Source organism: Stegostoma tigrinum, chromosome 1 (assembly GCF_030684315.1).
Source record: "Stegostoma tigrinum isolate sSteTig4 chromosome 1, sSteTig4.hap1, whole genome shotgun sequence".
In the NCBI taxonomy this organism is placed as follows: Eukaryota; Metazoa; Chordata; class Chondrichthyes; order Orectolobiformes; family Stegostomatidae; genus Stegostoma; species Stegostoma tigrinum.
Genome location: NC_081354.1, coordinates 168,501,250 through 168,523,100, shown reverse-complemented (window position 1 = coordinate 168,523,100; position 21,851 = coordinate 168,501,250). Strand labels below are relative to the sequence as shown.

General features: G+C 42.1%; 1 protein-coding gene across 3 annotated transcripts; it reads right to left on the bottom strand.

The window, feature by feature from the left end:
* Positions 1–567: 567 nt before the first annotated feature.
* Positions 568–20,178, bottom strand: mrpl35 (mitochondrial ribosomal protein L35). 3 transcript variants are annotated; one of them, XM_048535418.1, is made up of 5 exons: positions 19,991–20,178; positions 19,487–19,569; positions 17,162–17,354; positions 13,592–13,733; positions 568–985 (listed from the first exon to the last, which is right to left on the bottom strand). In XM_048535418.1, exons 1-5 carry the CDS (start codon positions 20,020–20,022, stop codon positions 797–799), a joined length of 639 nt encoding a protein of 212 aa, XP_048391375.1. In that variant the 5' UTR covers positions 20,023–20,178; the 3' UTR covers positions 568–796. The 3 variants fall into 3 exon arrangements, with proteins under 3 accessions (XP_048391375.1, XP_048391377.1, XP_048391383.1); XM_048535420.2 differs by lacking the exon at positions 19,991–20,178 and adding an exon at positions 19,869–19,893; XM_048535426.2 differs by lacking the exon at positions 19,487–19,569 and having other exon boundaries at positions 19,907–20,146.
* Between the last annotated feature and the right edge of the window lie 1,673 nt (positions 20,179–21,851).

Genomic DNA, 21,851 nt, shown 5'->3' with positions numbered 1-21,851 from the left:
ATGGATTGTAATGGTAGAGATTCCAACTTCTTTCCATCACATGGTTGACCAGGAAACTCTTACACTCTTGCAGCTTGTCATTGGCATGTGTTGGAAGGATTTACAAGTTGATACTTAACCCGTCTGGCCAAGTTACGAATGCACCTTCTCTGGGTATTAGGCCTGGATGGCATTTGAACCACAGCTTCTAGCTCAGCGTCAACAATGTCACTACACAACAAAAGTCTTCTCTTCCAGAGAAATATGATTAGACAAATAAACATTAACACTGGCCAAAAGGAGGAACACTTAGGATGGGCAAACAACAGCTTTGCCCAAGAGGTCTGAGGGAGAGTCTTAAAAGGAATATGGTGAGAACGTCCTGTGCATAAAGCCTAGACTACTAAAGGCACAGCTGGTCATGAATTTTTAGTTCCTCTTTTTGTGCCATTCAGATCAAGAGTGCTATTGGAAAGACCCTACATAACCTGCCACCTTTGCCAGAGACAGCAAGTAAACACAAAGCCTGAAAACAGTGATGTTCCAAAAGAAAACTGTTTAAAAAAAACTCAAATACATTACTCAGACTTGTGTGGAATGGAAGCTTTATTATGGGACATTAACAAATACAGAGACATTATGTAGGTATTTGCCTGTATTATTTCTTCTGGACTTCCAATATCCATGGTCAGTTGCTATATTCTGAATAAAGTTAGTTCAGTATTAAACTCAAAACATATTCTAAACCAAGGATGTTTCTTTCACTTCTGGACTAATAAAGAATGACTACAGGTTTTTCCAGAATTGTTGCGAATCTTTAAACCTTTAGGTTTGTTCGATCGTGGTACATTTGGTATGGGTTGTTCACATACCAGTTCCGCCTTTTCCAGAAATCCGTCGTCATTTTGTCCAGCATCTTGCTTTGGGTCTTGTTACAGAAGACATGTTGTCGGAGTCTACGTTTTCTCGCAGGCCTTTTCTTCCAAAGTCTTTTCTTGTAACCCGCCTAAAAGCAAAAGGTGCAGTGGTCAGGGGCTAAGCAACAGTTTCCACTTCTGGTTCAAAACCTGATGACCATCTGGTTATTGACTTGCTCACCAGGCTGGCTTGTCTTTATTCAGCTGTTTTGTCACCATGCTTGGTGACATCAGTGGAGCCTCAGATAAAGCGATATTATTCTACTCCGCTCGGAATTTAGACTGTCCGGAATTTAGACTGAAAACAGTGATGTTCCAAAAGAAAACTGTTTAAAAAAAAACTCAAATACATTACTCAGACTTGTGTGGAATGGAAGCTTTATTATGGGACATTAACAAATACAGAGACATTATGTAGGTATTTGCCTGTATTATTTCTTCTGGACTTCCAATATCCATGGTCAGTTGCTATATTCTGAATATTCTTGTTGTGGTGAATACTGTCATCTCCGGTTTTGATCTGTATGGGCTTGTATACAGGGGTCCAATTCTCTATGTTTGTTGTTTGAAGTATAGGGTGGAGAACCATGCCTCTCTGAATTCCTATCTCTATTTGGCTTGGGCTACCAATGGTTACCTTGTCCCAGTTAAATTGATGGCCTTCATTGTCTGAATGTACCAATAGTAAGGGCAGTTTGTTGTGCCGTTTTGCTGCCAGCTGATGTTCATATATTCTGACAGATAGTTTCCTTCGTTCTGTCCGATGTAATGTTTGTGGCAGTCGTCACATGGTAATTTGTAAACCAAGTTGGTTTTGTACGTTGTGGGAATTGAGTCTTTAATCCTTATAAGTGTTTGTCGTAGAGTGGCTGTGGGCTCGTAGGCCACCATGATTCCTAGTGGTCTTAGGAGTCTCGTTGTCTGTTCTGATATATGTTCCTGATGTAAGGCAGTGTGGTAAGTGTGTTACGTTGTACTGTGTCCTCCTGTTGTTGTCTGATTTGTAGGCATCTGTGGATGAAGTTGCGGGGTTATCTGCTTAAAGTGAGGATCTTGTATAAGTGTTCTTCCTCTTGCCTGTGTAGTTCTTGTTTCCTCAGGCAAGAGGGAGAACACTTATACAAGATCCTCACTTTAAGCAGATATCCCTGTAACTTCATCCACAGATGCCCATCAAACAAAGAAGCAAACAATAGGAGGACAGTACACACTGGGCACACTGCCCTACATCAAGAACATATCGGAACTGACGTCAAGACTCCTAAGACCACTAGGAATCATGGTGGCCCACAGCCCACAAAGACAAACAAACACAAGGATTAAAGACCCCATTCCCACAACATGCGGAACCAATGTGGTTTATAAAATACCATGCAACGACTGCCATAAACATTACTTTGGACAGACAGGAAGGAAACTAGCCATCAGAATACATGAACATCAGCTGGCAGCAAAATGGCACAATGAACTCTCCTTAATATTGGCACATTCAGACAACGAAGGCCATCAATTTAACTGGGACAAGGTAACCATAGAGGCCAAGCCAAATATGGACACATGGGAATTCCTATAGGCATGGTTCTCCACCCATACTTCAAATCAACAAACATATAGAAGTGGGCTCCATATACAAACCCATACAGGTCAAAACCAGAAATGACAGTGCTCACCATAACGGACCAAACAGTATAAATTCCAAGTGGAATAACATTGCTGCGTCGGAGGATCTATTGATGATGTCACCTAGTATGGTGATGAACGTCTGAACAAAAACAAGCCAGCTTGGTAACCAATTCAACAACCTCATCCACAACCCAAGCTATAGATCTTTGCCAAAACTCTGAGTTATATCTGTTCAATCACAGTAAATGATTGCTAAGAGAAAACAGCTACATTCATCAAACTTTAGTACAACAGATGTTCCAAATTCATTTACATCTCACATTTAGTCTCTTTCATTCTAAGTCTCAAGAAACACCAGCTGACATACAAGAGGAAACAATGGTGACAATCCTTCCAAATGCAAGCCACTGATCTACTTAAACAGCGTAATTTTAATCTTTGTAACTATAGTCCTCAGTTAGCTATTTGGTCAATAAGTACCTTTTGGCCTGTTCTTCAGCTCATTTTAATTATTATTATTTTCAATTTTCTAATCCAAATTTCTTTAATAAAAAGATTGTCTTGCACTTCTCAACAGTACTTTCAATTTTAATTGCAACTGAGAGGCTAAATAATTAAGAAAATCCTATGTGACAATCCTGTATTATCTTAATTCTATTGCTACTTTCATTCACGGATCGAGGTTTCACTGACTAGGCCAGCATTTAATGGCCATCCCTAATTGCCCAGAGGGCAGTTAAAGTGTCAACCACATTGCTGTGTATCTGGAGTCACATGTAGGCCAGATCAGGTAAGGATGGCAGTTTCCTTCCCTACAGGACACTAGTGAAGTAGATGAAGGAAAATCCCAAAGAACACATTGCCAACCCAGTAGCATATCTCACTGTGGCTCAGGTGGAATTTGGAAAGGAACAGCGTATATGTTGTTATCAACTTGCATATTGGAACAAACGACATAGATACAGGGAGGTGATCCGAATAAGATATCAGGGGTTAGGCTCCAAGTTGAAAAGCAGGACTGAGGGGGCAATAATCTTTGGACTACTGCCTGAGCCAGGTGCAATGGGAAAAGCCAGAACAGAACAGTTACTGAGGCTAAAGTGTAAATATGAGAGTATAAATATAAGTCTCCAGCAAGACCTGAAATTAAAAAGTCCAACCTAGAACCTTGGCTCTCATGTGGGTCTGAAAGCCCAAGTAACTTGGTCCTGCTTTCTATGTTGCTTTAGGAAGGCAAATTTAATGTTGTCACTTATCTCAAGAGGGTTGGAATATAAAAGCAGCGATGTGCTTCTGAGGCTTTATAAGGCTCTAGTTAGACCCCATTTGGAATACTGTGTCCAATTTTGGGCCCCACACCTCAGGAAGGACATACTAGCCCTGGAGCGTGTCCAGCGGAGATTCATACGGATGATCCCTGGAATGGTAGGTTTAACATATGATGAACAGCTAAGGATCCTGGGATTGTATTCATTAGAGTTTAAAAACAGCGACATGCTTCTGAGACTTTATAAAGCTCTAGTTAGGCCCCATTTATAATAGTGTCCAATTTTGGGCTCCACACCTCAGGAAGGACATACTGGCCCTGGAGTGTGTCCAGCGGAGATTCACACGGATGATCCCTGGAATGGTAGGCCTAACACTCGATGAACAGCTGAGGATCCTGGGACTGTATTCATTGGAGTTTATAACGTTGAGTGGAGATCTAATAGAAACTTACAAGCTAATGTATGGCTTAGAAAGGGTGGATGCTGGGAAGTTGTTTCCATTAGGCAGGGAGACTAGGACCTGTGGGCACAGCCTTAGAATTAGAGGAGGTCAGTTTAGAACAGAAATGAGACATTTCTTCAGCCAGAGAGTGGTGGGCCTGTGGAATTCATTGCCACGGAGTGCAGTGGAGACGGAGACGTTAAATGTCTTCAAGGCAGAGATTGATAAATTCTTGATCTCACAAGGAATTAAGGGCTATGGGAGGAGTGCAGGTAAGTGGAGTTGAAATGCTCAGTCATGATTAAATGGCGGAGAGAACTCAATGGGCCGAATGGCCTTACTTGCACTCCTTTGTCTTATGGTTTTATGGACATTCTTTTCACGGAATACTGACTTCAGTGTGGCAATGCACAAAATATTCTAACTATACAGTGGAACTGGATGCAACAGTGTGCTGGGAGAACCCGACATGGCAGGGATTACACAGACATAGTTGGGGTGGGGAAATCAGGAATGGGAACAGTGTAGGGTACAACAGCTTCAGAAAAATAAAGCAGAAAACTGGGGAAGTTGAATAGATGGTATTTAGTTGGGATTGCACATTAGCTGTAGCAAAAAGGGACACATATTTGTATAGTACACAGTTGAGATTCCAGTATATAAAAATAGGGATGCATTGACATTGTATTATGCAAGAGGACTTGAATATAAAAATAATGAAGTCTTGCTTCAATTGTATAGGAATTTGGTTAGACCACATCTGGAGTATGTGTGCAGTTTTATTCTCCTTCTCTCAAGAAAGGTATTGTTGAAATAGGGTGAGTGCAACGAAGGTTCACTAGACTTGTTCCTGCTACGGTGGGATTATCCTACAGAGAGAATGGGCAAACTACACCTACTCTCTAGAGTTCCAAAATATGAGAGATGACTTCATTTCAAATTTATAAAATACTTATATGGATAAACAGGGTAAATGCAGGTAAGATGTTTCTCCTAGTCGGTAAGTCTAGAACCAAGGGGCACAATTTAAAAATAAGGGGATGTATTTAGATCCAAGATGGGAGCATTTTTTTTAAAAACTGAAGGTTGTGAACATTTGAACTTCTCCAACACAGAGGATGATGGAGGCTCAGTCGCTGAGCATGTTTAAGGTAGAGACTGTAAAATTTATCATTACCAATGAATGGAGTTACAGGACCGAGGTGGGTAAAAGGCATTGAAGAATTCAATTATTGATGATCATACTGAATGGTGCAGCAGGCTCGACAGGGTGAACAGCCAGCACCTGTTCCTATAACAATGCAACAAGGCTCCTTAGGCAGAACCTTGTAAATCCTCAATCTCAACCACCAGAAAGAACAAGGACAGCAGGTCCATGGGAACATCACTAGCTACAAGTTTCTTTCCAAGCCACACATAATCCTAAATTGGAACAATATAGCTATTCCTTCATTGTCACTAGATTAATGTGCCTGAACTCCCTTCCAAACAACATTGTGGGTGTAACTGCCCAAGGAATGCAGCAGTTGAAGATAGTCACCACCAAGAGCAATATATACTGGCCTAGCCAGTCTTGTCTAAATCCCACAAATGAATTTTAAAAAAAACTTTCCAGAAGAAATATTATGAGAAATAGTCAGTATAAACTTCATAAGGCAGAACTTGCTTGACCAATCTTATTAAACTTTTTGAGGACAATGATAACACAGCAGATGCAATCAATCCAAATTTTCAAAATGTTTTTAATGAAGGTGTCCTAGACACTTTAAAAGAAAAATCAACCTGTTCAGACATGTTATGAACATGGGCAGCTAGGGCCTGAACCCAGATCTTCTATCCCAGAGATATGGCCACTAACACTGTGCCACAAGAACTGTGATAAGGTGACCTATAATAAATGATGGAGATCCTGGTAATGGTGGCTTGGTGATGATAACACTGGATCTGTATTTCAGAGGCATCTGATGCAACTGAAATTCAATTAATAAATCTGGAACTGAAAGCTCGTCTCAAAAATGTTGACTATGACAGCAATCACCAATTGCTGCAAAAACCCATCTGACTCACTATTGTCCTTTAAGGAAGGAAATCTGCTAAACTTATTTGGTCTGGTCTACATATGAGGCCAGGCTCAAAGCAATATTATTGACTGTTGAACTGCCCTAACAAGGGGAAGAGAACAACCAAGGTAAGAGTAGGGCCCATTAGGAACCTAATAACCTAATTAGGTTCCTCTGTACTGAGGAACCAGAGGATAATATTAGAGTGGTGAACTAGTACTTCACATCTGTCTTCAGTCGGGAGGAGGAGGATGTAAGTGCAAAATTTAGGAAGAACTATGGAGGTTCTTCAGCAGTTTGAAATAGGGAGTGAGGAGATAGTGGAGGCTTTGGTGGCTTAAAAGCAGACAAATTCCCAGGTCTGAGGCATTGCATCCCAAACTGTTATGGGAAATGAGGGAGAAATCTCCAGGGGCTGTGACTTCCTTTCCGGCCACAGGGAGGAGCCAGTGCACTAGAGGACAGCTAATGTGGTTCCACTTTTGAAGAACGGTGGTGGAGCATAATCTAGGGATTAGCATAATCTAGAGAATTAAACAAGAGAGACTTCCAAAAAATGAAACCAGGTGGATCCAACACACCACGCTTCAACGGACTACCAAAAATTCACAAACCAGGAGCCCCCCCTCAGACCCATAGTGTCGCGACCTGGAACACCAACCTACAGATTAGCCAAGGAACTACACCAAAGACTTAAACACCTAGTAGAAGACTCTCACCACTCCATTCGCTCCACCCAAGAATTCCTGAACAAAGACTCCAAGATAGAAGATGATGAAATAATTGTCTCCTTTGACGTAACAGCCCTGTTCACATCCATCAACATCAACCTGGCCAAAGAAACACTGACGACACTATGAGAAGAACCAAAGACACACACCAGACACCACCAACCTCATCAGCAAGGACAACATCATCAAGCTAGTGGACCTATGCCTCACCACCCACTTCTCTTTCAATAACAAAACCTACAGACAAACCAACGGAACACCCATGGGATCTCCGATATCAGGGTTCTCAGCAGAGGCAGTAATGCAGAGACTCGAACAAACAGCTCTGCCAATCATCCAACCCAAACTTTGGGTCTGCTATGTGGATGACACCTTTGTCATCACTAAACAAAACAAATTAGAGGAAACCTTCAAGACCATCAATAATACCCTTTACTGGCATAACATTCACAAAAGAGGAGGAAAACAACAAACTGCCATTCCTAGATGTCACAGTAGAGCGAACAGCCAATGGGGAACTTCAAACCAGCGTCTACAGGAAAACAACACATACGGACCAAATACTGAACTACAGGAGCAACCATCCCAACACTCACAAACGAAGCTGCATTAGAACATTATTCCAACGAGCCACCACACACTGCAGCACGGAGGAACTACGCAGAGCAGAAGAAAATCACCTATACAGCGTATTCAAAAAGAATGGGTACCCTATGAACACAGTCCGCCGATTCCTCAGCAACAAACCCAAACAAACAGACAAAACGGGCTCAGAAACCATAACCACTCTCCCCTACATCAAAGACATTTCCGAAATGACTGCCAGACTACACGGACCTCTTGGCATCAGGGTAGCCCACAAATCCACCAACACACTAAAACAGCAGCTAATGAACTTAAAAGACCCTATACAGACAACAAGCAAAACAAACGTCATCTACAAAATACCTTGCAAGAACAGTGACAAACACTACATTGGACAAACAGGCAGAAAGCTAGCCACCAGGATACATGAACATCAACTAGCCACAAAACGACATGACCCACTATCACTCGTATCCTTACATACAGATGAGGAAGGACACCACTTTGATTGGGACAACACATCCATCCTAGGACAAGCCAAACAGAGACACGCACGAGAATTCCTAGAAGCATGGCATTCCAACCGGAACTCCATCAACAAACACATTGGCTCCAAATCAATCTACCATCCTCAGAGAAAAAGAACAGGAAATGACATCACCAACGCAGGAAATGACATCACCAACCCAAGGAAACCTAAACAGATAAATAGAAAGCGGCACATAACACCAGCGCTTCGTCAGAGGCTCACTGATGATGTTACCTAGAATGGTGACGAAACGTCTGAAAACTAACCTTCCAGCTCAGCGAGCAAACTCACATCCATAATCTAGGGAATTACAGGCGAGTCTGTCTCACATCGTGGCATGGATACAACTGGAGAAAATTCCAAACAGAATTAATCTTCACTTGGAGTGGCAAGGTTTGTTCAGGGTTAGTCAGCATGGCTTGGGCAGAGGGAGGTCATGCCTAATAAATTTGATTGAATTTTTCAAAGAGAGACCAGGTGTGTAGATGAGGGCAATGCGGTTGATGTAGTTTATATTGATTTCAGCAAAGCCTTTGGCAAGGATCCACATGGAAGTCTGATAAAAATAGCAAAAATACATGGGATTCAGGGTAACCTGGCAAGTTGGATCTAAAATTGGCTCAGTGGGAGGTGACAGAGGGTGGTGTTAAAGACAGTTGTGTGACTGGAGGCAAAAATATAAGGGGTATGATAAGCTTGTGGATGACATGGAGATTGGCCAGATGGTTGACAATGGGGAAGGATGTAAACAGATTGCTCAGATAGGCAGATCAATGGCAGATGTAAGTTAAACCAGGTATGTATGCAGTCTTGTTACTTTTTCCAAAGTGCCTCATAAGGGAGAACTCAATGAGCGGCAGGACACTAGGAAGCTCAGAGGAATCTTGGGGTGCTTGTCCACTGATCCTGAAGGCAGCAAACTGATTAATACGGCAGCTACAGCAAATGGGACACTTGGCTTTATTGGCTGCGGCACAGTTTCTCAGAGCAAGGAAGCTGTATTGGAACTATACAAAACTTTGGTTAGGCAACAGGTGGAGTATTGTGTGGAAGGATGTGATTGTACTGGAGGACAGACAGAGGAAATTCACCAGGATATTGCATGAGAAACAATAGTTTAGCTATGAAGAGAGGTCGAATAAGCTTGGGTTGTTTTAATTTTGGGGGAGGTGATGTCTTATTGGTATTATTGTTGTTAATCCGGAGATCCAAGTAATGTTCTGGAGACTTGGATTCGAATCACACCACAGCAGATGGTGGGATTTGAATTTGAATAAAACCCCTGGAATTAAGAGTCTAACAATGACCATGAACCCACTGTCATTTGTTGGAAAATCCCAATTCAGTTCACTAACGTCCTTTTGGGAAGGAAACTGCCATCCTTACCTTGTATGGCCTACACGTGACTCCGGACCTATAGCAATGTAGGTGACTCTGGACTGCCCTCTGGGCAATAAATGCTGGCCTAGCCAGTGACGCCTTCATCACATGAATAAATAAGGAAAAGAAAAATTGGAGCAGAGAAGGCGCGGGAGGGACCTGATTCGTGAATTTAAGATTGAGAGGACTGAGAGTGTGGGTAAAAAGCAACTCAATTGAACACAATTTGTAAATTCACTTGTGACACCAATTTGGGAGTGGATAGTCAAAAAAGGGGAGAACTGCAACAAAATTACAGAAAGACATTAATAAACTTGTAGAATGAGTAAATATTCGGCAAATGAATTGCAATACTGATTAACATGATGCAGCAGGTTCGGTAGGAAGAATGGGGAAAGCCTGTCATCACTTGGAAGGTGCAAATCTAAGTGGTACAGAACAGCAAAACAGATCACTGCATACAAATGCATCAATCATTAAAATGTGCACCACAGATTAACAACCACAAAATAAGTATTGAATTATGCTAAATATATGTCAAATCTTGAACCATACTTTTGTTAACTATATTATTAAAATGATGTAAAGGCAATGGGGGGGGGGGGGGGGGGGATGACACTAGGAGCATGTGGCTATGAAGAATTGAGCAGCTATCCCTAAGAGAAAAAGAGTGCCAATCCACTTGACATCTTTAAAGTTCAAAGATGGTCATCAGGAAAGGCAATGAGAAATTCAGAAGAAATCACTTCACTCAGGGTGGTGAGAATGTGGAACCTGCTACTACAGGGACTGTTTAAAGTGGACAGTATGGATGCATTTAAAGGGAAACTAAACAAATATGAGGAAACAGATGGTTATGATGGTTGATTTGGATGGAAATGCTGAGAAGTGTCTTAAGTAGAACATAAACACTGGTGTGTCCTGTTTCTGTGCCATATAATCCAATTTCCTGAACTAATAATTAGGTGGACTTGATTAAGTGGGCTACAGAGGACATAAGGTAGAAACTGGAATAGAATTACATGTGGACAAAGTTGGCAGGATGGCAGGATCCTTTCCTTGAAAGATAATATCATATTGGTTTATTCTTGTTTAAAACCAAATCTGGCAGGACTCATGGTGATTTTATTTCTTGTCACAAGTTCACAGAATCTCACAATATTTATGGTGCAGAAGGCAGCCATTTGGCCAGTCATGTCTGTTCTCCAAATAAGCAGCATGATTTAGTGTCCTTCACCCATTCTTTACTTATAACTGTGTTTTCCGTCTTATTGCACCTTCATAGAACATAGAACAATACAGCGCAGAACAGGCCCTTTGGCCCTCGATGTTGCGCCAACCTGTGAACTAATCTAAGCCCCTCCCCCTACACTATCCCGTCATTATCCATATGCTTATCCAAGGACTGTTTAAATGCCCCTAATGTGCCTGAGTTAACTACATTGGCAGGCAGGGCGTTCCACACCCTTACCACTCTCTGAGTAAAGAACCTGCCTCTGACATCTGTCTTAAATCTATCACCCCTCAATTTGTAGCTATGTCCCCTTGTACAAGCTGAAGTCATCATCCTCGGAAAAAGACTCTCACCTGTCCACCCTATCTAATCCTCTGATCATCTTGTATGTAAACAGATATAGAGGTATATGCAGTCAATGTAGTAAAACATCGCAAAATGCTTCATAGGGAAGTTAGCAAACAAAACTGGAAACAAAACCATACAAGGAGATATTAGGACAGATGACTAAGTGTTTGGTTAAAGGGATAAATCTTCAGGAGTGGTTGATAAAGGAAAGCATGGTGCAGAGGTTGGTGAGGAAACTGCAGATCCTATGCCTAGGTAGGTGAACACATAGCAACCAATGGTGGAGCAATTTAACCAGTTGTTTTACCACTCAAGGTAAATTGAGTTGACAGAACAAAAATCACATGAATGGCTTTTTCAGAGACAATGGGAACTGCAGATGCTGGAGAATCCGAGATAAAGTGTGGAGCTGGATGAACACAGCAGGCCAAGCAAGTCCTAAGATGCTGCTTGGCCTGCTGTCTTCATCCAGCTCCACACTTTGTTATCTATGGATAGCCTTTGCGTCTTCCAAATCTTATGACCTCATCCGATATTTATTAAACTGAACTTGGGGCGGCGTGGTGACCCAGTGATTAATGCTCCTGCCTCAGAGACTTGGGTTCAATCCATGCTTGGGCAACTTCTGTGTTGGTTTCTTCTGGGTGCTCTAAGTTTCCTTCCACAGCCCAAAGATGAGTAGGTTAGGTTAGGTTATGGGAAATGTGAAATTGGCCATGCTAAATTGCCCATAGTGTCCAGGGATGTGCAGACTATGTGGATTAGCCATGGAAAATGCAGGGTTACAGGAATAAGGTAGGGGGGCTGGGTCTGTGGGGGATGCTGTTCAGACGGTCAGTGTGGTCTCACAGGCCAAATGGTCTGCTTCTACACTGTAGGGATTCTTTGATTGTATGAATGGCTGTGTGGTTTACATAAGATATTTTTCAAACTAGGACTTTAGATAAATGTGAGGTGTTACATTTTGGAAAGGAAATTCAGGGTGGGACTTATACACTTTATGGTAAGATCCTGAGGACCAAAGAGACCTTGGAGCTCAGGTTCATAGTTCCTTGAAAGTAGAGGTAGACAGGATAGTGAAAGCAGCATTTGGTACACTGAGTTTAGGAATTGGGAGGTCATGTTGTAGCTGTACAGGACACTGGTCAGGGCCCTTTTGAATACCGCATTCAATTCTGGTCTCCCTACTGTAGGAGGGATGTTGTGAAAATTGAAAGGGTTCAGAAAAGATTTACAAGGATTTTGCCAGGGTTAGCGGGTTTGACCTATATGGAGGGGCTGAATGGGCTGGGGTTATTTTCCCTGGAGCATAGGAGGCTGAGGAATAACTCCTTATTGAGGTTTATAAACTCATAAGGGGCCAAGATAGGATGAATAGCCAAGGACTTTTCCCCAGGTTGGCAGAGTCCAAACCTAGAGGGCACAGGTTTAAGGTGAGAGGGGAAAGATTTAAAAAGGAACTTAGGGGCAAACCTTTTCACGCAGAGTTTGATGGGTGTATGGAATAAGCTGCCAGAATTGGTGGAGGTTAAAAGGCATCTTGATTGGTCTATAATAGGAAGGGCTCAGAGGCATATGGGTCAAATGTTGGCAAAAGGGACTAGATTAATTTACGATATCTGGACGGCATGAATAAGTTGGACCAAAGGGTCTGCTTCCAAGCTATATAGCTGTATGACTATAATATAGATTTCTTGTGTGTAGCAATGTGAGTTTTTGAGGGTAGCTCCAGAGCTGGTGATCAAAGAGCAAACATAACTGGTACTGCAAGGGGGATTAAAACAATTGCCAATCACAGAAAATATTCCACACATATCACCCATAAGACACAGGAGTGGAAGTAAGGTCATTCGGCCCATTCTGTCCACTCCACCATTTAATCATGGCTGATGGGCATTTCAACTCCACTTCCCTGCACTCTCCCCATAGCCCTTGATTCCTTGTGAGATCACGACTTTCCTTGCTCCATGTATTCCACTGACTTGACTTCAGCCCCTCATCTCACAACCCCCCCCCTCCCATTTTAGTTAGGAATCTTTGTCTAGCTCTACTTTCAACAATTTCCTCTGATCCTCAAACAGGGATTCCTGCTCTGTGCTCTACTACCTGGAAACTGAACCTTTATCCCTTTTATATTCCAAGATAATAAAATGTGAGGCTGGATGAACACAGCAGGCCAAGCAGCATCTCAGGAGCTCAAAAGCTGACGTTTCGGGCCTAGACCCTTCTCTAGGCCCGAAACGTCAGCTTTTGTGCTCCTGAGATGCTGCTTGGCCTGCTGTGTTCATCCAGCCTCACATTTTATTATCTTGGAATTCTCCAGCATCTGCAGTTCCCACTATCCCTTTATATTTGCTTTCCAAACTTTCCACCTTCATACACATCTCCCTGCCCTACAATTCTTCTATGTTAAAATCCTACATTATGGCATTAGCTCATGAAATTTCTTCAAAAACAAACCATCTCTTTCAATACTGAATGCTGTGAACACAGACCTTTCTCCGCACCCAGAGACCACAGTGCAGCCGTAGGAACCTTTTGACAACAGACCTCACCGATTTCCGTTTTCCTTTACGTAGACTGCAGTAAGTGAGAGCTCTCACCGGTTGTTGAAAATTAATTGCACAACTTGGCACACTATAAACAAAGGAAATAAGTCACATTAACATAACATTTACAATATTCCATCACTCTTTACTTAACATTGGTTAAATTAAATTTAACCAGTCAGTAATTCTGGGTATGCATATTGCAATAAACCTTAAATTTTTGTTGGCTTGAAGACTCTTGAAGATCTCATTAGAAAGGAGAAGTGAAAGCGACATCCAATGCCATTGAGAGATTTGTCTCCAATTCCATTACTGTCTCTAATCTCAATTCTTTGTTACTGGGAGAACACTGGAGTGGTGATCGGACCCAACAATAGCTGCAAGGAGACTCAGAGGCTTTAAATTTAAAAAAGGGGCAAATGCATAAGACATCAGTGTCTTTTGCTCTTTCGGATACTTAATCTATTGTCTATTTCCTTCATTTTCAATTATTTATCATTTCCTTATTTTGACCTTCTGAAATTGGTCCATATTAATTACTTGCACGCCAGGGGAGGCAATGGCCTACTGGTATTATTGCTGGACTATTCATCAAGGGACACAGATAATGATCTGGAGACCTGGGTTGGAATCCCACCACGGCAGATGGTAGAATTTGAATTCAATAAATATCTGGAATTAGGAATCTAACGATGACTGTGAATCCACTGTCAACGACTGGAAAAGCCCATCAGGTTCACTAGTATCCTTTAGGGAAGGAAACTGCCATCCTCACCTGGTCTGGCCTACATGTGACTCCAGCCCCACAGCAATGTAGTTGACGCTGAACTGCCCTCTGGGCGATTAGTGATGGGCAATAAATGTTGCCCCAGCCTGTGACGCCCATATCCCATGAATCAATAAAAAACGTATGATGAAAGGATTATTTCTTGACACACAAAGTTGAAAGTCCGCAGGCGTGCAATTAGCGTTTGATGCAAATACTAACTGTCGTTCAATTTTTAATGTTAAGAAGCAGGGCCTTTTCTGTGTTGTGTAGGTGTATAGGAAATTGATGCTGAGTTATGGATTTAGGTTGCAATTATAGGTTTAGAGCATTGCCCGTGATCACTTTTCAGGTTCAGTGGCTTCAGTTGCAGCCCTATATAAATCCGATGTGTCCTATGTTGTCTCACACTGCGAATGACTAAAAGTGTATTCAAAGAGGCAGGTTGTAAGGTTTTATAGATGCAAGGAGAGGAACGGGACTGCAGATGTTTAAAGAGAGAAGTTCCACGTTTAAGGCCTTGACAGTCTCACCCCAGTTGTCTATGGTTGAGCAATTCAAGAGAAATGGCCAAGTAGTCAGAACTGGAGTGCAAGTACCTCTGTGGGTTGTTTGGTTGGAGGAGCCAAACCGACAAATTGCTCAGCATATGTCTTTTGGGGACAATAACTTACAATCTAAAATATGTTTTTTAAAAAATATCTGTGTTTCAACGTATAGTATATTTGCATAATTTGCTCAATTCACCAGTACACAAACAATTCATACACTGAAGAAACAAATCAATTTCATTACCAAGACAAATAAATTCTCTGGACAATAGAAACATACAAGACAGGAGCAGGAGGAGGCCATTCAGCCCTTCGAGCCTGCTCCACCATTCATCACGATCATGGCTGATCATCCAACTCAACTGCCTAATCCTGTTTTCTCCCCATAAACTTGGATCCCATTCACCCCAAGTGCTATATCTAGCTGCCTCTTCAATACATTCCATGTTTTGGTACCAATCACTTTCTGTGGTAATGAATTCCACAGAGTTACCACTCTTTGAGTGAAGAAATGTCTCCTCATCTCTGTCCTAAATGGTCTACCCTGAATCCTTATGCTGAGCGCCCTGGTTCTGGACACACCCACCATCAGGAACATCCTCCCTACATTTATCCTGTCCAGTCTTGTTAGAATTTTACAAGTGTCTATGAGATCTGCCCTCAATCATCTAAACTCCAACAAAAACAATTATAATCTAATCAATCTCTCCTCATACACCAGTCCCACCACTCCCAGGAGCATCCTGGTAAACCTTCACTGCACTTCCTCGACAGCACGATCATCCTTCCTCAGAAAAGGAGATCAAGACTGCACACAATATTCCAGGTGTGGTCTCCCCAAGGCCTTGTGTAACTGCAACAACACAACTGTACTCGAAACCTCTAACAAAGGCCATTTGCCTTCTTTATTGCCTGCTGCACCTGCATGCTTATCTTCAGTGTCTAGTGCACAAGGACACCCAGATCCCACTGCACATTCCCCTCTCCCAAATTACGGTCATTCAGGTAGTAATCTGCCTTCTTGTTTGCTTCCAAAGTGAATTACCTCACAAATGATCCAAATTATACTGCACCTGTAATTGATTTGCCGACTGACCCAACTTGTCCACATCAGGCTAGAGGATCTCTGCATCCTCATCACAGTTCACCCTCCCACCCAACTTGGTATCATCTGCAAATTTTGAGATGTTACATTTTTTCCCCCCTCACCTAAATCACCTAACACTGCTGAATTTTGAAAACATAAATTCCAGAATAATAAAAAAGAAAACTAGATCATGCTGCACTAACTAAATTCTATTCTAGCAATTGCACCATGAATAGAGGACAGTACAAAACTCAACATGATTCATCTGAATTGTGGTTTAGTGTAAACTTTTAGAGGATTCAACTTAAACAATGTCGGATGTTTGGATCAACTATGACCTTGACTGGCCAAGTGGGCTTGGGGAGCTAAAAGATCTACTGCTCCTTGTTTGAAGGTACAATGTCAACAAATAGTGTGCGATTCAGCAAAAAAAGAGAAAAACGAGACCTTGGGAAAGCAAACATTCCTTGCACTCTCCTTTGCTTTCATTTAATATCCTTTATGTTCCAGTTCTGTCAGATGGTGCAATAAATCCTGATAAAGAAGACAGGGCAATATGCCATTTCTTTAACTGCAGCGAAGTTACATCATAAACTGGGAAGTGCTTAGACATTATTAACAAGCACAGTCCACTTTGGCTAACACACTAGGACAATCAATTAAAACTCTCTGGTCCGAGTGAACCCACAAAATGAAATTTGGTGTGGGAAGAAAGCTAGTGTTGAAACAGAATACAAGAAAGAAATACTGTAACTTAAAAGAACAATTGAATTAGATGCACTGATAGAAGACTGGCATGTTCATTCCTCTGTTACACGTTGTAAATAAATAGCAAATGAAAATTTACCCTTGGGCCACACATCCACCTGGCTTGGAACCACTGGATCAAAATCTTAGCACTCGCTCCCTCACTCACGGCATTGTGGGTCTACCCACACCGTTACAACTGCAGTAGTTTTAGAAAGCAGATCACCACTTTCTCAAGGACAATTAGGGAAAGACAATGAAAGTAGGCCCTACCATGATAGCCTTATACTCATGAAAGGGAAAATAAAAATGCATCTGAATTTACACACAAAAGATACAAATTAAAACAATATTTTCAAACTCACCTCTTGATAGCACATAATTTACGTGCACATGTGAAGTTACTGCCCATATGTAATCCCAGTTTGGTTATTGTGGAAATAGTTGGAGATTGAATGTATCGGAGGTTGAAGGTGGAAAACCTGGATACAAGCTGTGTAATGGAGGAACCTCTTGCAACATTTTTCTGGGCCAAAGGAAGGAAGCACCTCAATATTCCTTACAACAGAAAGAAAAAAAAACTTTCTTACTTATAAAAGTTACAACATTTTATTTATCCTTCTTATTAAATTTGTATTTTGCATGAGTTTAAAATTAGGGTGAGAATAGTAAAACACTGGTTTAAGTCCTGCAAAATGGTCGGATACTGAAACAGCCTGCAAAGGTTTAACGTACTTGGTTGGTCTCAGTGTTTAGGTGGTATTATACCACTCGATATCTAAAAACACTACTTTAACTTCTCCTCTAAGTACTTAACCACTTTCTCTTGGATATACCGTTTCCATTAGTAATTCATTCCATTTGCTCACGTGTAAACTGGTTACATATTAATTGCCATATTATTCTCCCTTTTAAGTTTAATCCTCATCAATTTTGCAGCAAGTGCAAAAGGTACATGACTGAGCTCAAGTTCAACAATGGACAATTAAGATCTCTGCCCACGTGGAATTCGAAGGAATGGACCTGATGGAGAACCAAAATCTGTAAACTTCAGTCTGCAGATCATCGTTGGAACAGCCTACCAACCGAAAGCTTTGTTTAACAGTTGCTTGAGCCGAAGTTCTACCACATTAACTATGTATGAAAGTAACTTACCTCTATTCCTTTCTACTGTACTATCTCACCTGATCAAGGGATGCAAAGAGATGTGATAATGGGAACTGCAGATGCTGGAGAATCCAAGATAACAAAGTGTGGAGCTGGATGAACACAGCAGGCCAAGCAGCATCTCAGGAGCACAAAAGCTGACGTTTCGGGCCTAGACCCTTCATCAGAGAGGTGGGTCTAGGCCCGAAAGGTCAGCTTTTGTGCTCCTGAGATGCTGCTTGGCCTGCTGTGTTCATCCAGCTCCACACTTTGTTATCATGCAAAGAGATGTGCTCCTTTATCAATTCACAGTGGACCACTGCTGAACATGCCAGCCACATGCTGCAGGATTAACACAGTTGCCTTGCAGCTGATGGCATCTACATATCAGCTGATCCATATTTCGCAATACCCAGTTCTTCCATGGTTATATTAGCATGCACACCACAGCCTACAGAAATAGCTAGTGTCACTTTGGCTGCAAGCAATGTGTCATCACTAGCTGTGGACAGTGGTATGTCTTCTTTGAAGTTAACAAACAAAGTGTGAAACACAAATTCAAAAAGACCATCAGGCAAAATGGTTAACCAAGCAATTAACATATCAAAAGATAACAAAGCGTAGAGCTGGATGAACACACCTCTGAAGGGTCTAGGCCCGAAACGTCAGCTTTTGTGCTCCTAAGATGCTGCTTGGCTTCCTGCGTTCATCCAGCTCTACAATTTGTTATTTCAGATTCTCCTGCATCTGCAGTTCCCATCATCTCTGCCTACTTGATCTACTGTACACTCCAATTAGGGATAGGGGAGAGTTCCAGGAATTTGACCCAGCAACTCTGAATTAATAATTATATACAGTAGTTCCAAGCCGGGACGATGAATGGCACAGTGGGGAACTTGCAATACTGTTGCAATGCATCTGCTGGCCTTAACTTTCTAGATGGTAGTAATATATTTGGAAGGTATTGTTAAAGAAGCCTTGATGAATTGCTGCTGTGTATCTTGTAGCTGGTAGAAGATGGCACATCAGAAGCAAAAGCTGTGAAAGTTGAAGGTGGTGTATTGATTGCCAATGAGGCAGTCTGCTTTGTCCTGGACGGTACCAAGCTTCTCGAGTGCTTTTGGAGCTGCAACAATCCAGACAGGTGAGGAATATTCCATCACACTCCTGACTAGAGTTTTGAGGATGGGGAAATCAGGAGGTGAGTTAGGATTTGTTGCCTTTACCTTTTATTTTCCTAATCAATCTATTCAGAGATGTTATAATGCACCTCTGAAGTAGGTGAGACAAACGGAGGTCTCATGGTCCAGCACTGAAGACATTTCCATTGCAGGGCAAGAGACCCTGCCAAGCCTACTGAGTTTCTGCATCACTTTGTTTCAGATTTCCAGTATTTTGCCTTAACTTATGGATTTTTAGCTTCAGAGATGTTATTATTCACCTTTGGAGCAGGTGAACCTGAAGCTGGATCTCCTGGCCCAGAGACAGTTATAGATTTTAAGATATTTCTTAACCAATCAATCAGTCCAGAGACGGCAGTATACCTTCTGGAGCTGGTGGACGCTCTGTGCAATTCAGTTTCTGATCAATGACGAGCCCCGGGTTATCCATATTTATCATAATGTCACTGAGCAACAAGGAGCGATAGTTAGATTCCGTCTCATTCGTACTTGGCAACAACAAAAAAGAACAAAAATGCCCAAAGCATTCCAGGCTTGTCCAGGCTCACTGGCGAATAGCCGCCTCCACTCTGTCGGTTGACGGGAGGCCGTAGGGGCCTCACCCGGGGACTGGGGGTGAAGGGCCCGGGCAAAGGGACGGTTTGACGCGGCCCGGCCGTAACCGTGGGCCAGCAAGCCCAGGCCTCAGACCGTAGCCCCCACGATTACCCATGCAGTCCCCTGTATCGCCTCCCGTGACACCCACCCGCCATCGCCTTGCATCTTCCCGTCGGTCGTACTCACCCGTTGCACTCCTGAGCGCCGCCATCTTCATCAACGGTAGCCTGCTACAGTCAAAACCCCAAACTCGCGAAATTCAAAACGTACCTACGAACTCGGGGCGGGGATGACGCCTGCATTTATAAATTCTTATCTCCACAAAACGGCTTGACAAATCCAAGTTTTAACTTGTCCCGAAACATTTCACTCGGTGAAAGGAGAACGCAAATCAAACGCTCTCTTAAGCCAGTGTTGAAGTGAGCTGCTTTGGTCTATCTCGAGATTAATTACCTGGAAGAAAACCAAATAGAAATTGCTGGAAAAACTCAGCAGGTCTGGTCGCACCTGTGTAGAAAAATCAGAGTTAACGTTTCAGGTCCTCACAATTATCTGGAAAGGCATGGACAACCTGGGCCTAAGGATCTGTTTTGTGCAGTTTGACTCTATGATTTCATGAATATCGATGTTGATTTTCAGTTTTAATTTGGCCAGTTATTTAACAGGACTGTGTACTATCTGTAGCTACCTTGGAGTGCAGAATTTCGGTTCTGAGGAAGGGTCACCGCACCCGAAACTTAACTTTTTTTTCCTCCACAGATGCTACCAGACCTGCTGAGCTTTTTCAGTAAATGTGTTTTTGCTCATGAAAAGTTAGCTGTCCTTTCTCTCCACAGATGCTGAGTTATCCAGCAATTTCTGTTTTTGTTACAGTTTGCGAATGGTTTGACAAGTGGCAATTAATGCAAGGACTGCATTAATTCAAAGTGAAAGAACTGCGGGTTCTGGAAATTGGAAACAAAAACAGAAATTGCTGGAAAAACTCACCAGGTCTGCTGGCATCTGTGGAGAGAAATCAGAGTTAATGTTTCGGATCCAGTGACCGTTCTGCAGAACTGCATGAGCTTGCTGATTGGATGCAAAATTGGCTTAACGGAAAGACACAGAGAGTGATGATGGAAGGTTGATTTTCAGACTGGAGGCCTGCTATTTAGGGGTGTTTCAATGGGATCAGTGCTGGGTCCACGATTGTTTGTCACTTAAATGATTTAGATGCGACTATAGATGAAATTGGTTAGTAAATTTGCAGATGACAACAAATTGGTGGAATAGTGGACATGAAGTTATAGAGAGATTTTGATTGATTGGGTCATTAGGCTGAGAGTGGCAGATGGAATTTAATTTGGATAAATGCGAAGTATTGCAGTCTGGTGAAACAAACAAGGGCAGGACTTATACAATTTAAAACAGCGCCTTAGTTGTGTTGTAGAACAGAGAGACCTCGGGGTTCAGTTATATAATTTCTTGAAGTTCACCTCACAGGGATGTTAAGTAAGCATTAGCATGCTTGCCTTCATTGCTCAGACTTTTTGACAATGGGAGTTGGGACATCATATTGAAGATGTGCAGGAAGTTGATGGGGCCTCTTCCGGAGAATGGTGTTCAGTTCTGGTTGCCCTGATAAAGGAAGGATATTAATGAGCTGGATAGGGTTCAGAAAAGATTTACCAGTTGTAGCCAGTAATACAGTCTTTGAGTAATAAAGAGAGGCTGGATAAACTCAGACATTTTCACTAGAGAGTAGCAGGTTGAGAAGTGACCCTATCGATGTTTATAAAATCATGAGGAGTGTAGATAGGGTGAATGGTGTCTTTTCCCTAAGGTGGGGAATTTCAAGACTAGGGAGCGTATTTTTAAGGTGAGAGGAGAAAGATTTAAAAAGGACATGAGGGGCAATCTTTCTATAAGAAGAGTGGTTCATGTGTGAAAAGATCTTCTGGAGGAAGTGGTTCTGCAGGTACAGTTACAACATTTAAAAGACATTTAGATAAGTACATAAATAAGAAATGTTTGATGGGATATGTGCCAAGTGTAGGCAGGCAGAACTAGTTTAGTTTGGGAACATGGTCGGCATGGACTGGTTGGACTGTTTCTGTGCTGTATGACTCTATAAAGCTTAAAGAGAGTCCAT